The following is a 13,698-nucleotide window of genomic DNA, read 5'->3' on the forward strand; positions in this document are numbered from 1 at the left end:
TTGCCTGCAAAGCCAAAGGACCCAGCTTCAATTCCCCAGGACCACATAAGCCAGATGCATAAGGTGGTGCATGCATCTGGAGTTTGTTTGCAGTGGCTGGAGGCCCTGGCGTGCCCATTTTCTCCCCTTTCCCCATCTGTCTGCTTCTTTCTCTCTCTGTCTCTCCAATAAATAAATAAACATTAAAAATTTAAAAAAGGTTTGGGGAGCTGGAGAGATGGCTTAGTGGTTAAGGCACTTGCCTGCAAAGCCAAAGGACCCAGCTTTGATTCCCTAGTACCCATGTAAGCCAGATGCACAAGATGGTGCATGCATCTGGAGTTTGTTTGCAGTGGCTGGATGCCCTGCTATGCCCATTCTCTCTGTCTCTTTCTTTCTCTCTCTCTCTCAAATAAATAAAACAAACAAAAATATTTTTAAAAAGATTTGGGTTTTGAGGCATCCTGTGGTCATTAGCCCTGCTTAAGCAAACACTTGCGTCTCAAAGGCAGTTCCTAACCAAGGAGAGGACCCTGAGTGTCCTTGGAACCAGGATGATTTGATTTTCTGTTTCCAGAAAAATAAGGGTGGAAGGGCTAGGGTATAAATAGCTAACAACGGGAAGTTTCTTCTTTCACTCCCCCAGCCCCATTTGAGTGTGAAAAAGTGCTTTCTGCTCAGTGCTATGTTCCGTTCTCCCACAGACAACCAACAGGCTGTTTCAGTCTTCCCAGAGAGTGGGGTGCCCCTGGTTGGAGACTCCAATAGGAGAGTGAAGCCCAGCCTGGGGGTGGCATGTTTGATTCCCCAGTGTTTGGTTCTCCTCTGGAGACAGAGGCACAAGCATGTGCAGAAGCTGTCTAATGTCTGACTTTCCAGTTCTGAGAAAATCTCCATCTTCAATCTGCAAAGGAATTGGGGAGTGAGAAATGTAGCCATTACCTTTCAGTCATTTGCAAATGCCACACATCCGTTTTTCCCCTCTAATCTACCTCACTCAAAAATGGCTTCTTGAAAAATGCCTAACAGAAAAATCTACATTTTGCCAAACTTTGTTTCTAAGTCTTAATGAATGGAAGTGTGATGCTGTCACAAAAGTGACATTCGTAACAAAGGTGAAGAACGGGACACATGGTGATAAAGAGGAAGAGACCTCGGGTTCTTAGGTCACTCTCCTGTTCTGGAAATAGCTGCATTAGGGTAGAAGGGGCCCCACTGAGGCCACTGATACCAGGAATGCATCAAGATGAGGGTAAGAGTGCTGGGCAGGCGTGTTTGCTAGTGAGAACTGAGGCAGTATGGGGTGGGCAAGCTAGGGAGAGGCTAGGGAGCTTGGTTGGGGGATTCAGGAGTCTAGAGGCAGGTGGATGGGCTGATTATGGTGTAGAGTAAAGAAGACATCATACCAGGCAGACAAGCCTACATGTATCCAGCCACGAAACAACAAGGTTGAGGCTCATGAAGGTCAGGTTCAAGTCAACATGCTATAACAAAACAAACCTAAATTCTAGGGAGCCAGGCTCCATCTACCACGGTCAGAGGCTCAGCAAGATGAGGAGGAAAGTTCTTCGGGTACAAAGTATCCCAAAGTCTTTGGGAAGCTGGTGGTCTGGCTCCCTAGGAAGCTGCCACTGGGGTCCCTTCCAGATGGGCACCAGGCTCTTCCAGAAGCAAAGGGGATAGGGAGCCATGAGCTAACAAGAGCGGCAGGGGACTGAAGAGGTCAGAGGTTAACTGGGGGACTTGGATAGAGAAAGGGGGCTTTCTACAGCCACTTGCCGGAACTGCAGACACAAGGGACTAAGAGGAAGCAGAAAAATCCAGAGCCAGTGACGACACCACAGCTAAGGTCAAGGACAGAAAGTGGAAAATGTGAGTGGAGAGAAAGGAATGGAGTAAGCGATAAAGGAATGTAGGAAGAGGGTACAAGGAAACTGAATTATAGAAGACAGAAGGATGAGCTGGAGCGTCCTGCCATTGTCCCCAGGGAGGTGCTTCGGCCTTCTCACCTGAGCCTTGTTTGAGTTGTAGAAAACTCTACATAGCAAGCAGATGCAGTATATGCTCAGAGACACAGCCTTAGGAGTTAGGAGATCTGAGATCCAAACCAGCGTGACAGCTTCCTAGCTTTGTGAGCACAGGCATATTATCAATGTTTGCCATAGTTTGCTCACGTGTAAAATGACAATATATTACCCATTTTTACGGGGTCACATGTGGAAATGGATAGAGATAATTCAAGTCAAACATAAAGAAGAGAACCTGGCCCGTGGTGGGTTTTCAATTAATGTTAGCTTCCATTATCTGGCTTATAGGTCATCTACCTTGCCAACATTTATGGGCAGCCGGCTGAACTGTGAGTGGCATTAGAAGCTAAAGATAAAAGCCATAGCCTCCATCCTCCAGGAGCTCACAGGAGAAACACCCTGGGAAGCATTCTGTGAGTAAGAAGAGGAATGAACAATATGTAAGAAGGGTCCATGAAGGTCCTTGGCAGTCCTGCCTGGAGATGAGGTGGTGTGGGAGAAGGCGCGAGCTAGGTCTCAAAATAGCTAGAAAAGCCAGGAAGATTTGGATAAGCACCAATCTATGGTCCTAGGACTCAGACTTGTGTGCTTTCCTCTCCCCTACCTTCTCCCTCCATCCACCCATCTTTTGGTAGGCCTGGATAGAAAGGGTATGAGAGGCCAGGTGTGGTAGCGCACACCTTTAATCCCAGCACTCGGAAGCAGAGGTAGGAGGATCGCCGTGAGTTCAAGGCCACCCTGAGACTGCATAGTGAATTCCAGATCAGCCTGGGCTAGAGTGAGATGGTACCTTGGGAAAAAAAAAGGGGGGGGGTTATGAGGGAAGTTTCTGTAGCAATGGAATTATATTCTACAGGGTTATACCCTTTGTCTAAATCATAGAATTATACACTTCAGATCTGTGCCTGTTAGGTGAATTATGTCTTAATCTATAAATAAAATTAGTGAAAAAAATTTGGATGAGAATTACAGGACTGAAGGGTCTTTCCAGGGAAGTCCTGGCTAAGAGGATTTATACTCGTGGTCTTGCAGGTGAAGGCATGGTGTCCATGGTAACCTGCCAAGTGCTGAGTTAGGTTGGATGAGGGTCAAGGACTTGACACCAGGGAATAAAAGTCTTGGATGCTATGCAGTGGTGTCTAGACATCATCCTTCAAGCCCAAGAAGGCAAGGACAGAAATAGCACACACACCATGAAGACATAGCAGCCAAAGTGAGCCCTGTGTCCCCAAGGCCATCATGGGAAATGGACGCTTCCTATACCCGGACTGCGCTTGGCCAACCTCTACCCAGGAGAGGTGGATGGAAATGCTCCCAGGGACTGTGTCACGCACATTCTCTGGAGGTGACTGCTGCCTCCTCACCCTGCGGCCTCAGGAGACATGCTGTCCCTGCTATTTTGATGCTCTGAAACCCACCATAGCCACCAGTTGTGTTCCATCACCCCAAGTAGCTCTGCTAGAGTCTACGGAATGTCTAAATTGCCTTGCACATTTGCTGTATGTCTGAATTACAAGAGATTTTTTTTTTTTTTTTTGAGCCACTGCTCCCACTTGAAGCATGATCGTCCTACCCAATGAACGTCTAAACCTGACTGTCTTCCAGGGCCACGGGCCCCCTCCCCCTCTAAAAATACTGCCCAATCTCAGTTATCCCGCTACCCTCTCTTCTCTGTTAGTAACAACTGCTCCTCCGCCATGTGTTTGTGTTTTAGGCCTGATTATGGCATCTTGAAGGTTAGGGAAGAATCAGAATAGGAAAAAGTGTTTCAATAACTCCCCCCTCCTTTTTTTTTTTTTTTTTTTTTTTTTGAGACACAGTCTTGTGTTGTAACTCATGCTGGCTTCAAATTTGGGATCCTTCTGTCCCAGTCTCCGATGCTGGAGTTACGCATGTGCACCACTGGACCATTTTCAGCAGACAAAGGTCCTATCTGGACCCCTGCTACTGTGAAGGGAGGCATAGGTAGGCTGGCAGAGGGGCTGAGGCAGACAGAAGGCAGCATGACTGGGAAGCTGTTGGATGTTTAATCCCGACCCCAGCTTGGCTCAGATTGCTGATCCCAGATGACCCAGGCTGCCAAGCTGTATCCCCATGCCCTCCATTAAAGAGATGGCAGCTGCATTGGACATGCTGGGCGAAAATGAGGTCAGGTTTTGTCAAAGCCAGTGTAATTCACAAGTGAGTTCAACTGGCTAGATTCACAAGCAACTGTGGAGTCAATCACATTACTGAAATTGCAGATAGGAACCAACCTGCTGGGAAGAGAATTTGGGATACATTGTGAACTTCAAAAAGTTTCTCCCTAGAAACTGGAGAGGTAACCATGGCAACTGAGAGGCAGGTTGAACTCGGAGAGGGCCCTTCATCTTCAGTTGGGGAGTTCTGTGCTCTCTGATTTACCCGTCTGCACTGCGCATCCACCCTTTTGTCTCTGCTTTCTTTGTCAAACCGGAGAACAACCGTGCCAGCTCAGGAATCCGGAGACAGCCCTGGCTTCAGCTGTTTTCTAGTTTCAGTGTACTTAATGAAGGGCGCCCTAGGCACTGCTGTTTTGTTCTCGGAAAATGTAAATTAAAAACCTCCTGTGGCCTATTCACAAGATTGCCGACTGGCCGGGAGGACTGAACGGGCTGTCTGCACAAACCAGTTCTGGTATTGTTCACATGGCCATGGCGGGGTGGATTCAAATATGGGCAAGACGATGGGTTTGATCCATCCATAAACTCAGGGCTTTTTTTGTCACATGGAGAAAGGCTGTGTCACAGATAACACCCACGTCTCCGCCTGGCAGCTGCATGATAAAGCGTGCCTGAGGGCACAAGCAGCACCAGCTGAAATGACAACCCTTGCCTACCTGCCCGCTCCCTCCAGAACCAGACCCTCCTGCTGATGAGCTGGGCGGGCCGCTTTACCCCGTGGACAAAAGGTGGCTGAGAAACAGCCTTTCCAGAAGGTATCCATTGCCGGGTACCAGTCCAGCAGCAGGGTCAGTGAGGCAGGAAGGACAAGGATGCCGGTGGGCACGCAGATGCGAGGCTGACCGCGTCTGGGTTGGTGGTGTGATGTGAAGTGGGGCTGTGTCCTGCCTGCCTTTGTTCTCCCCCGAGTTCAGGGAAGTTGGGGAAGGGCAGTGACTGGCTCTTCACAGTGCATGGTCTTGACTAACTAACTGGGTCACACACCACAGGCCCCAGCTCAATGAGGAGAATCCACTCTGACTAACCCCACATTACATTCTGCGAAGGGCATCTATTATCCTCCCCTCCCCCCTTCCAGCTTCTCTACCACCTTCTCTCAGGCTTCCTGCTGAACTCTCTCTGGTGGGAACCTCTTTTCCTTTGTCTCTTTCTTGTCCTCCTTCTGAGGTACCCAGGACTGAACCCCGACTCTTGCACATGCTAGGCAAGCACTCTACTCCTGACCTATATCTCCAGTCCTGTTGCTTTTCTACCCCTTCACTTCCTGGAGCACAGAGCAGGCCTTGCCCAGGAGCTGCAACTCTTAAGATACTGCTTGTGAAAGAAATGCAAACCTATATTCCAAACGGCACAAGCACTATTTTTCCTTAGTGTCCAGCACCCCCAGTAAGTAAAACTGGAAGGTCAGTCATGTGGAATACTGACCAGGTGCTAAGTCCTGGTCTAAACACCTTGTTTATGTATACTCATGAGTACTGTGGCATGCCACCCAGATCCCCGCTTCAGGACTGTGGCCACCTTCCCCAGTCTAGGGTCTGTGGAGGTGCCTGCAGTTGCTCTTGACATAGGGAGCCACCTGGTTTCATTGGGTCAATTTCTCAGGGCAGCTGCTTCCTACCCTGAGAAATAAACCATCACTGTAGGGGTATAGAGGGCCATCACCTTACTTCAGAGGTAGACAGTCGGGAGGTGCCAATTGAACTCCAGAGCAGCCTTGGGGAGCAGCTGGGGTCTCTCCTGGCATGGCATTCACTCACCCCTTGATCCAGGTGCCTTTCCACTCTCTCCCAGTTCTGAGACCTCTAGCCAGCAAATCTGCAAACTGCTGGACTGCCAGTGTTTCCCAGGAAACTCCAACTAAGGAGGCACTTCTTCAGTCCTCCCACAGGCCTTATGAAGTAAGTGTAATGTTGTCTCATCTTACAGCCAAGGAAACAGGCACTGATAGAAGTTTGCCTGAGATCTCCCATTGAAATAGTTAGAGCCACGTTTTGAAACTTGGGGAAAAAAAAATCTAACTTTAGAATCTGCACCCTAAACTTCACATGCTGCCTTTTGGTAGCTGTAATGCCTTATGGGAGTATGAGGAGAGGCACATATTTATTAGCTTTAGCTCAGAGATTGGGCCATTGATCTAGCAACTTCACCATCAGTTACAGAGATATTGTCTGGCACGGAAGACTTGCTATGTAACTTTGAGCAACTAACTTAGCATCTTTGCAAAAGTTTTGATATATAAATAAGTGCTCCCCAACAAGTCTGCTAGTTCCATCCTCGATGTTGAGGGAGTCTAGTTCTCCTTCTTTCTGTTTTCTTCATCCGCAAAACTGAGGTGATGATGGTGAACAGCTTCCTCAGCCCCACGCCCTCCAAGACTGGAGGGCCGCAAACTTGTCTCCGTCAGCACCTCCGTCTCGGTTTCCTGTTTTCGCTTGAGGTCGGCGGGTTCCCCCCCCCCACACCCCCGCTGCCAAGCTGGGTGCGCGCGTCTCATCTCCCAGTCTCTCCTCCGCGGCGTCTGGGCCCCACGCCGACGACCTCGGGGGTGGGGGAGTCCCGCGTGCGCCCCGCGGTGCCCATCGCTCCCCGCCCCGTCGGGCGCCCGGCCCGTCTCCACGCCCGCGGCGCCCCGCCCCGCCCTCCCATTGGTCACCTACGCCCCGCCCCGCCCTCCCACTGGCCGCCGGCGCCTCGCCCCGCCCCTTCCCCGAAGGGATAAAAGGCGCGGCAGCCCCGGGCCCGGCGCGTGCAGTGCTGACATCGACCCGCTGCCTGGCCCTCCCGAGCCCAGCGCCTCTCACCACCATCCTCTCCACGACGTGCTGCCCTGCGCCCGCAACCATGTGTCGCACCCTGGCCACCTTCCCCACCACCTGCTTGGAGAGGTAAGAGGAGTTTGTTCAGCCGTCCCGGGGGAGGGGGGAAGTATTAGTTAAACCCACTAACACTTAGGGAGTGGGGTGCCAGGGACTTGAGTGGAGAGGTGTAGCCCACGTTGATGCCACGATCTGGGACGGGGGACACGGAGCCCCGAGCTTGCTGCCACCGCCTATAGCTTCTTAGTGAGCGCAGAGTTCCGCAGTCGAAGTTCTTCTGCTCAGTCTCAGCTGCGGGAAGACTGCATTAGCAACTCCAGACATAACTCAGTTCCTTGAACACTTGTTTCCCCTTCTCCAGCCCGGAGCTAGGCAATGGCCCTTTATCTTGTCCCAGCGCAGGCACCTCAAACTTCCCTAGAGAGCAGCCAGCAGTATCCCCTCCTTGCTGGAGGGTGACGCAGGGAAGGAAAAAGGCAAAGGTGTAGGATTTGGTGGCAGAAATACTGAGCAGCGTCGAGGATGTCCAGCCGCCTCAGCTAACCAAACAGGCACGGAGATCCATCCATGACTCACGTAGGAAAACGTCCGCTTGTGCAGTTTGTAAAGCCAGAAAAGCGTTAAGACGCCCCCTCCCCCCCCCCCCCCCCGCCCCAGGAAGCAATCTAAATGTTGCTTTTGTTTCCTGGGGCTTGATGACCATGAGAAGAAAGGCATAGTTTAGGACATGGGGTTAGGCAAGTGTTCCCCCACCCAGTCTCTTGAAGCCGAACTTTACGTGGAAAAGTTCCTCTGGGACCCAGTGAACTCTCTGTGCTGGCAAATAGAACCCTATGTGTTCATTTTCTTTTCTTTTCTTTTTTTTTCTTTCAGAGCCAAAGAGTTCAAGACACGTCTAGGGATCTTTCTTCACAAATCAGAGCTGGGCTCTGATACTGGGAGCGTTGGCAAGTTCGAGTGGGGCAGTAAACACAGCAAAGAGAGGTAAGTCCCCCGTCCTGCTGTCCATGGGTGGGGGAACCCTGAGAAGCCAGACCAGGAGAAACTGGGACATGCTAGTTGGACCTTGGCAGCCCCTCTCTGTAGGTTTTAATGGGGCTCACTGCTCTGCTTGGCTCCTGTGAGCAGGTAGGTTAGCTCCAGGGCTCAAAGTCCACCAGCAGATGACTGCACGTGGGACGTGAATGTCTCCCACCTGAAGATGTCATTGCACACGCATCCAGGGCAGGCACCTTTTATGCTGAACATCAGCCTGGTGCTGTGCTAGGCTATGGGATGATGAATGGATAGACTCACTGTGAGGCCTTTTACTTTCTTGGGGAGGGAGGTAAGAGGTGTGCAAACCAAAGCTGAGAGTCTGGGGAATAGAAGCAATTTTGGGTATAGAGGAGCCAACTTGAGAGATTCTGGTGTAGGACCGGTGGCCCCGGCTTCCATTCCTGGTTGCTGACTTGTCCTTTACATAACTCCACCTCTTACCCCACCCCAGCTCAGTGAGAGGGTCAGTTTTGATAACCATACTAGGATTTTGATGGTTGACTTTTTAACAGTTCATTTTAAAATTGTGACTTTTTCTCTTCCCAGCAGAATCTTCTCAGAAGACGTATTGGGATGGAAAGAGTCCTTCGACTTGCTGTTGAGCAGTAAAAGTAAGTCAAAGCAAGACCCCGTTGTGTCTGTGTGTGGAAGGCACATGTGCGTCCATGTGTTTGGAGCTGGTCCCAGCAATGTTGAAAACAGGGCAAAATAATAGTAGTAGTAATAATAATAATACTGGCCCCCAGTGTGCCAGCCTCTATTCAAAGCACAATGGCAGAGCCTTGTTAAAGAAAATTGCATTCTAAAAATAGAGCCATTAACTGCAATCACTGTCTTTTCTTCTTTTATTCCTGTTGGCCCCCATTCTGACCTATCTTCTGCTCTCTCTCTCTCTCTCCCCCAATCCCAGATGGAGTGGCTGCCTTCCGTGCCTTCCTCAAGACAGAGTTCAGTGAGGAGAACCTGGAGTTCTGGCTGGCCTGTGAGGAGTTCAAGAAGATCCGCTCGGCCAGCAAGCTGGTCTCCAGGGCTCAGCGCATCTTTGACGAGTTCATTCGCAGTGAGGCGCCTAAAGAGGTTAGCACCCTAACACTGACTGCTTGGTGACTCTGCCCCCTGCGTGCCCCTTCCCCGATGAGAATCGGGGATGGTGGGGGCCAGTGCCAGAATAACTGGGTTTTGAAGGGACAGTGGCCTTCTGGACCACAAAAAAGAGAGGGCCTCTGTGGCCAGAGGTCAGGCTCTGCTTTATCTGCTACTGCTGGGTGCTTTCACCCTGGAGCGCAGGATGGGTAGACAGGTTATTTGGCTTCTGTCCATACTTACATTTGTAAATTAGTTATTTTTAGAGCGTCAACACAGGGACCTTGAGTAACCTGGCTCAGTTTCAGCCTCTGTTCTGCAGGGATGGCTTTTGCAATTCACCTTCTCTTGGGGCGGCATCTGCATGGCAGCCTCGTTTGCTCAGGAATGTAGTGCCACCTTGTGGGAAGATAAGAGTAGTGCCTTGTTTTTGCACCATTTTGTGTTTTGTTTTCTGACCACTTCTGTTTAAACATTATTCCCTAGAGATTTATGAAGCACCGGTTGCATGCAGAACACTTTGATAGTCTTAGGGGATAGAAGAGCAAATGACAAGGGGGCACATGCGTCTGGAGTTCGTTTGCAGTGGCTGGAGGGCCTGGCGCACCCATTCTTTCTCTCTCTCTCTGCCTCTTCCTTCTCTGTCGCTCTCAAATAAATAAATAAAAATAAACAAAAAATTAAGAGTGAGTGAAACAAAATCTCTAATGGAACTTACATTCTAATGGAAGAAGATACCAGCAACCAATTTAAAATAGTTCAGGTCCGAGGATTTATGCTGTGAGACAGATAAAGCCGGCAATGAGAGTCAGGAGATTCTGGAAGTATGGAGTCGGGTGAGGGGTTCCCATTCAAGAAAGAGAAATTGGGGTGGGATGTTTGATGAAACAACATATGAGCAGAACACTGGAGACTTAAGGGAGGGAAGGATTTCTTGCCACGGGGTTCAGTAATTGCACAGGCCCACTGAAGTCACAGCACAGCAGATGACCCGTGGAGCAGGGGCAGTAGAGACGAGGTCAGGCAGATGACCACATATGGAGACACAAACGCTTTGGCTTGTTTTTTCCTCGGTGACGCCGACAGACAGCTGAGGTGCTCCCGGGCCGACTGGGGTTTAAAAAGTGCTGGGTAGATGGCAGGGTCGTGGGAGAGAGGGGAGAGGAAAGGGTCACTTAGGAATTCTTGCAGTCATCCAGGAGTCACATGGTGACGTGAGTCAGGGTGGCTAAAACTCCACTAGACTTGCATGGTACATTCTCACAGCTAACTCAGAGTTGTTGATGAGACGTGGGAATAGCCCCAGAGTTGAAAAGTTGGCTAGTGAGAGGCTTAGGAGACCTTGGGTTCCTTGGTGAGTATGTCAGCGTGTGTGCTCCTTCCATGGCCCCACATGCCCACCGGACCCCTTGCCTTACCCTCCTGTGGCCCCCACTGACCTTGCACTTGCCTTCCCTCCCATCACACAGGTGAACATAGATCATGAGACCCGGGAGCTGACCAGAACTAACCTGCAGACAGCCACGGCCATGTGCTTCGATGTGGCTCAGGGGAAGACGCGCACCCTGATGGAGAAGGACTCCTATCCGCGCTTCCTCAGGTCACCTGCTTACCGAGACCTGGCTGCCCAAGCCTTAGCCTCCTCGACGTCCACGTCCACATCCATGTCCACGTCCAGCTGCAGCCTGGCTGAGCCCTCTCACACCTGAGCCTCCGGGGCAGCGAGGAAGCCAGCGGCAAGAGAGGTGGAGTCACCCATCCCTGAGGCAGCTGCCCTGTATGGGAGGCAGGTTCTGCCCAGCAAGTGCGAGAGGACAGTGAAGGAAAGAACTGTCCTGCAGCATGGTTACAAAGAACGCCTTCTCCTCCTAATACTGTGGGCTCAGCACCGGCTGGAAGTGCCCCCCTCCACAGCTTCCAGAACCTGCCTCTGAGGACTGATGATGGGGCTCTCTGGGGAAAAGAATAGTGGTGGAGCAGTCAGTGAACACTGGCTTTTGTCCTACTTGCCAGTCAAGCACTTATCTTGGGGATACCTGGGAAACTTGAAAACAAGAGTGAGGGACAGTCAGGTCAGCTTTATGCTGGAGATCAGTTGGCTTTGGTCAGATCTTGTTTTCTTAAGTCCTGGGCCAGGCACAGAAGGGGCTGTGAGTGTGGAATCTTAGCTTAGGTTTCTTAAAATTCCTGTGTCCACCCTATAGTCTCACCAAGGTCAATGGAGTCAGTGTGTTCCTTGCCCACAGTGAGATTTTTATACCTCAAAAACTATCTTGTGAGCCACTTTCCAGGTCAGCCATGAGCCCAGAAAAGAGACCATGTGACCCCAGCTTGGATGCTCTTGGTGACTTCCTGACCCTGTGTGTACAACAAGGTCTACCTAGCCTGTGAGAGGCCTCACTGAGCCTGTGTTCGTCCTAAGGTGGGCCCACAGGAGGGAGGTGGGATGTTCCCCTGGGAGCTAGGCCAGCATGCTTGCCGTGAGGTTGAAACAAGGGGGAAAGGGCCATAAGAAACAGATCCTTTGTCAGAGCCCAATCAAACCAATACTGCCTGTGGGTATGAGAACGGGAAAAAGATGTCCTTGGGTCGGAGGGAAACCTGTTTCTCTTACGGATGTGAGATGCACACTGTGACTGGGGAGAGAAATGGGTCGGGGACCATGGTGACTCTGGGACAGAGGCTAGGAGTGTAGCTTGGAAGGGTAGGCCAGGAAATCAGAATCTGTCTGTTACTTCTGGGCCTTATGGAACAAACATTGCATGATAGGACTTCCTCCAGCAGATGCCAGGACGGTAGTGAATTCCCCAGGCAAGCCCCCTCGGGCCCCAGGATTTCCGGCACTGTTCTCTCTGCACTTGAGCTGTTCAGGAGTAAGTTATTTAAGTATAATGTAGTGTTGATGTTGTGCCAGTTGTTACAGCATATTATTTTTGTCGCTTGTTGGTGTTATTTATTGTGATTTGTTTGCCTGTACTGGAGAATCTCAGAAGTTGCTGCCTGATTGAACCCCCCACCCCCACCCCCAGACTCTACCTCTGCACATTGGGAACCACTGAGGGCCTGTCGGGAACTCCTCACTGTTTAAATATTTATTTATTGTTGACAAAGGGAGCTGGGTTCCTTGATATGACTGATGAATGCAATCTCTGTTTTCCTGTTACAGCATGTTATATTCTTGTAAAAAATAAAATCCAAATAGAACATCCTGTCTCCAAGGGCTTTGTTGTTGGGAAAGGGGTCAGGGAAGTAGTGGAGAGCCTGTGGGGTCACTAGCCTCTGGGGATTCCCCGAGACAGGTGGATGAGACCAAACCACTCAGGCGGAGAACAAGCAGAAGGCGCACTGTTCACCTGGGAGCTGGCAGAACCAGAGGGCTGAAGCAACTTCCTTTAGCTGGTGGCGGCTCACTGCGAGCCGGGAGGTCCTGTGGATTGCATTGACTGATGTCATTTCACAGTCTGGCTCTTTGTCTACCTGACTGGGACTCAGCGTTAAGTCATTCCCAACCCTGCCTGTAATATCCCATGAATCGATGGGGCACCCCCTTGAACAAATTGCTATGGACAGACAGTGATTTTTATAGCATTGTCACTTGTGTTAGCTTTCCATTGCTGTGACAAAATACCCGAGGAAATCAAGAGAGGGAGCGATTTGGGCTCATGGTTTCAGAAGTCGCCCTCCATGTTCACTGGGCCCTGCTGTTGCTGGGCTGTGGTGAAGTCGACTGTCGTGTGTGGTGGGAAGCACTGCTGTTAGGAGATTAGATGTATTCCACTTAAAATCTTCAGACGAGTGGAGCGTTGTCCCCAGCCATACCCATGCCAGGTAACCGTCACCGCTTGCTGTCATCCAAACTTAAATCCATAAGGAAAGCTCTCAGGTTACGTCTGAAGAACTGGGGACATGTGCGCACGTGCGCAAACACACACACGTAGTCTCTGCTAGGAGGCAATGCTGGTGCAGAAGTACGGGATCAGTAGGTATAGTTTGCTATTTCAAGTATGCTCAACACGCGTCACTACTGTATCAGGCAAACGCGTCCAGGGTTTGTAGAAAGTAGTCAACTGGAAATCACCTCCCGGCAGCTGGGAAGCAGGAAAAGGCACAGTTCCCAAGGATACACTCCTTTCAACTCCGCTCCTGCCTCCTAAGTTGCTGTCACCTCCCATCAGCCCATCAAGAATGATCAGAGCCCTCAGGATCCACCCACCTGCAACATGGCTGCATTGCACCAAGCCTTCAGCACATAAGTCTTTAGGGTGGCATTCCACATCCTAACTATAACTCCAGTTTTGTGCAGGTCACATGTGCCAGTGTTTGTGATGGGTCATCTCTGGTTGTCAACTTGGTAGGATTTAGAATCACCATGGAAACAAATCTCTTGGCATGTCTAGGGATGTTCTAGATTTAGGTTAATTGAGGTGGGAAGACTCAACCCCCAACTGTGGGTAGTTCCATTCCATGGGCTGAGGGTCCTGGACTGTATAAAAAGGAGAAAGATGTGGCTGGGGAGATGGCTCAGTGGTTCAAGTGCTTGCCTGAAAAGCCTAA

At 50.5% G+C, this 13,698-nt stretch overlaps 1 protein-coding gene across 2 annotated transcripts; it reads left to right on the top strand.

Moving 5' to 3' along the window:
* Positions 1-6,967: 6,967 nt before the first annotated feature.
* Rgs16 (regulator of G protein signaling 16) lies at positions 6,968-12,350 on the top strand. 2 transcript variants are annotated; one of them, XM_045159622.1, is made up of 5 exons: positions 6,968-7,092; positions 7,897-8,007; positions 8,608-8,672; positions 8,972-9,138; positions 10,614-12,350. In XM_045159622.1, the coding sequence occupies exons 1-5, from the start codon at positions 7,049-7,051 to the stop codon at positions 10,851-10,853; spliced, it is 627 nt and encodes a 208-aa protein (XP_045015557.1). In that variant the 5' UTR covers positions 6,968-7,048; the 3' UTR covers positions 10,854-12,350. The 2 variants fall into 2 exon arrangements, with proteins under 2 accessions (XP_045015557.1, XP_045015564.1); XM_045159629.1 differs by having other exon boundaries at positions 8,611-8,672.
* The last annotated feature ends 1,348 nt before the right edge of the window (positions 12,351-13,698 follow it).

The sequence above is a fragment of the Jaculus jaculus genome, chromosome 1, assembly GCF_020740685.1.
Source record: "Jaculus jaculus isolate mJacJac1 chromosome 1, mJacJac1.mat.Y.cur, whole genome shotgun sequence".
Classification (NCBI taxonomy): domain Eukaryota; kingdom Metazoa; phylum Chordata; class Mammalia; order Rodentia; family Dipodidae; genus Jaculus; species Jaculus jaculus.

Bases quoted from the DNA above. Each gene is read 5' to 3' on its own strand.
- Rgs16 (XM_045159622.1), top strand. From the start codon at position 7,049: ATGTGTCGCACCCTGGCCACCTTCCCCACCACCTGCTTGGAGAG. The intron at 7,093-7,896 runs GTAAGAGGAGTT...TTTTTCTTTCAG, and splicing joins CCCACCACCTGCTTGGAGAG to AGCCAAAGAGTTCAAGACAC. The intron at 9,139-10,613 runs GTTAGCACCCTA...CCCATCACACAG, and splicing joins GCAGTGAGGCGCCTAAAGAG to GTGAACATAGATCATGAGAC.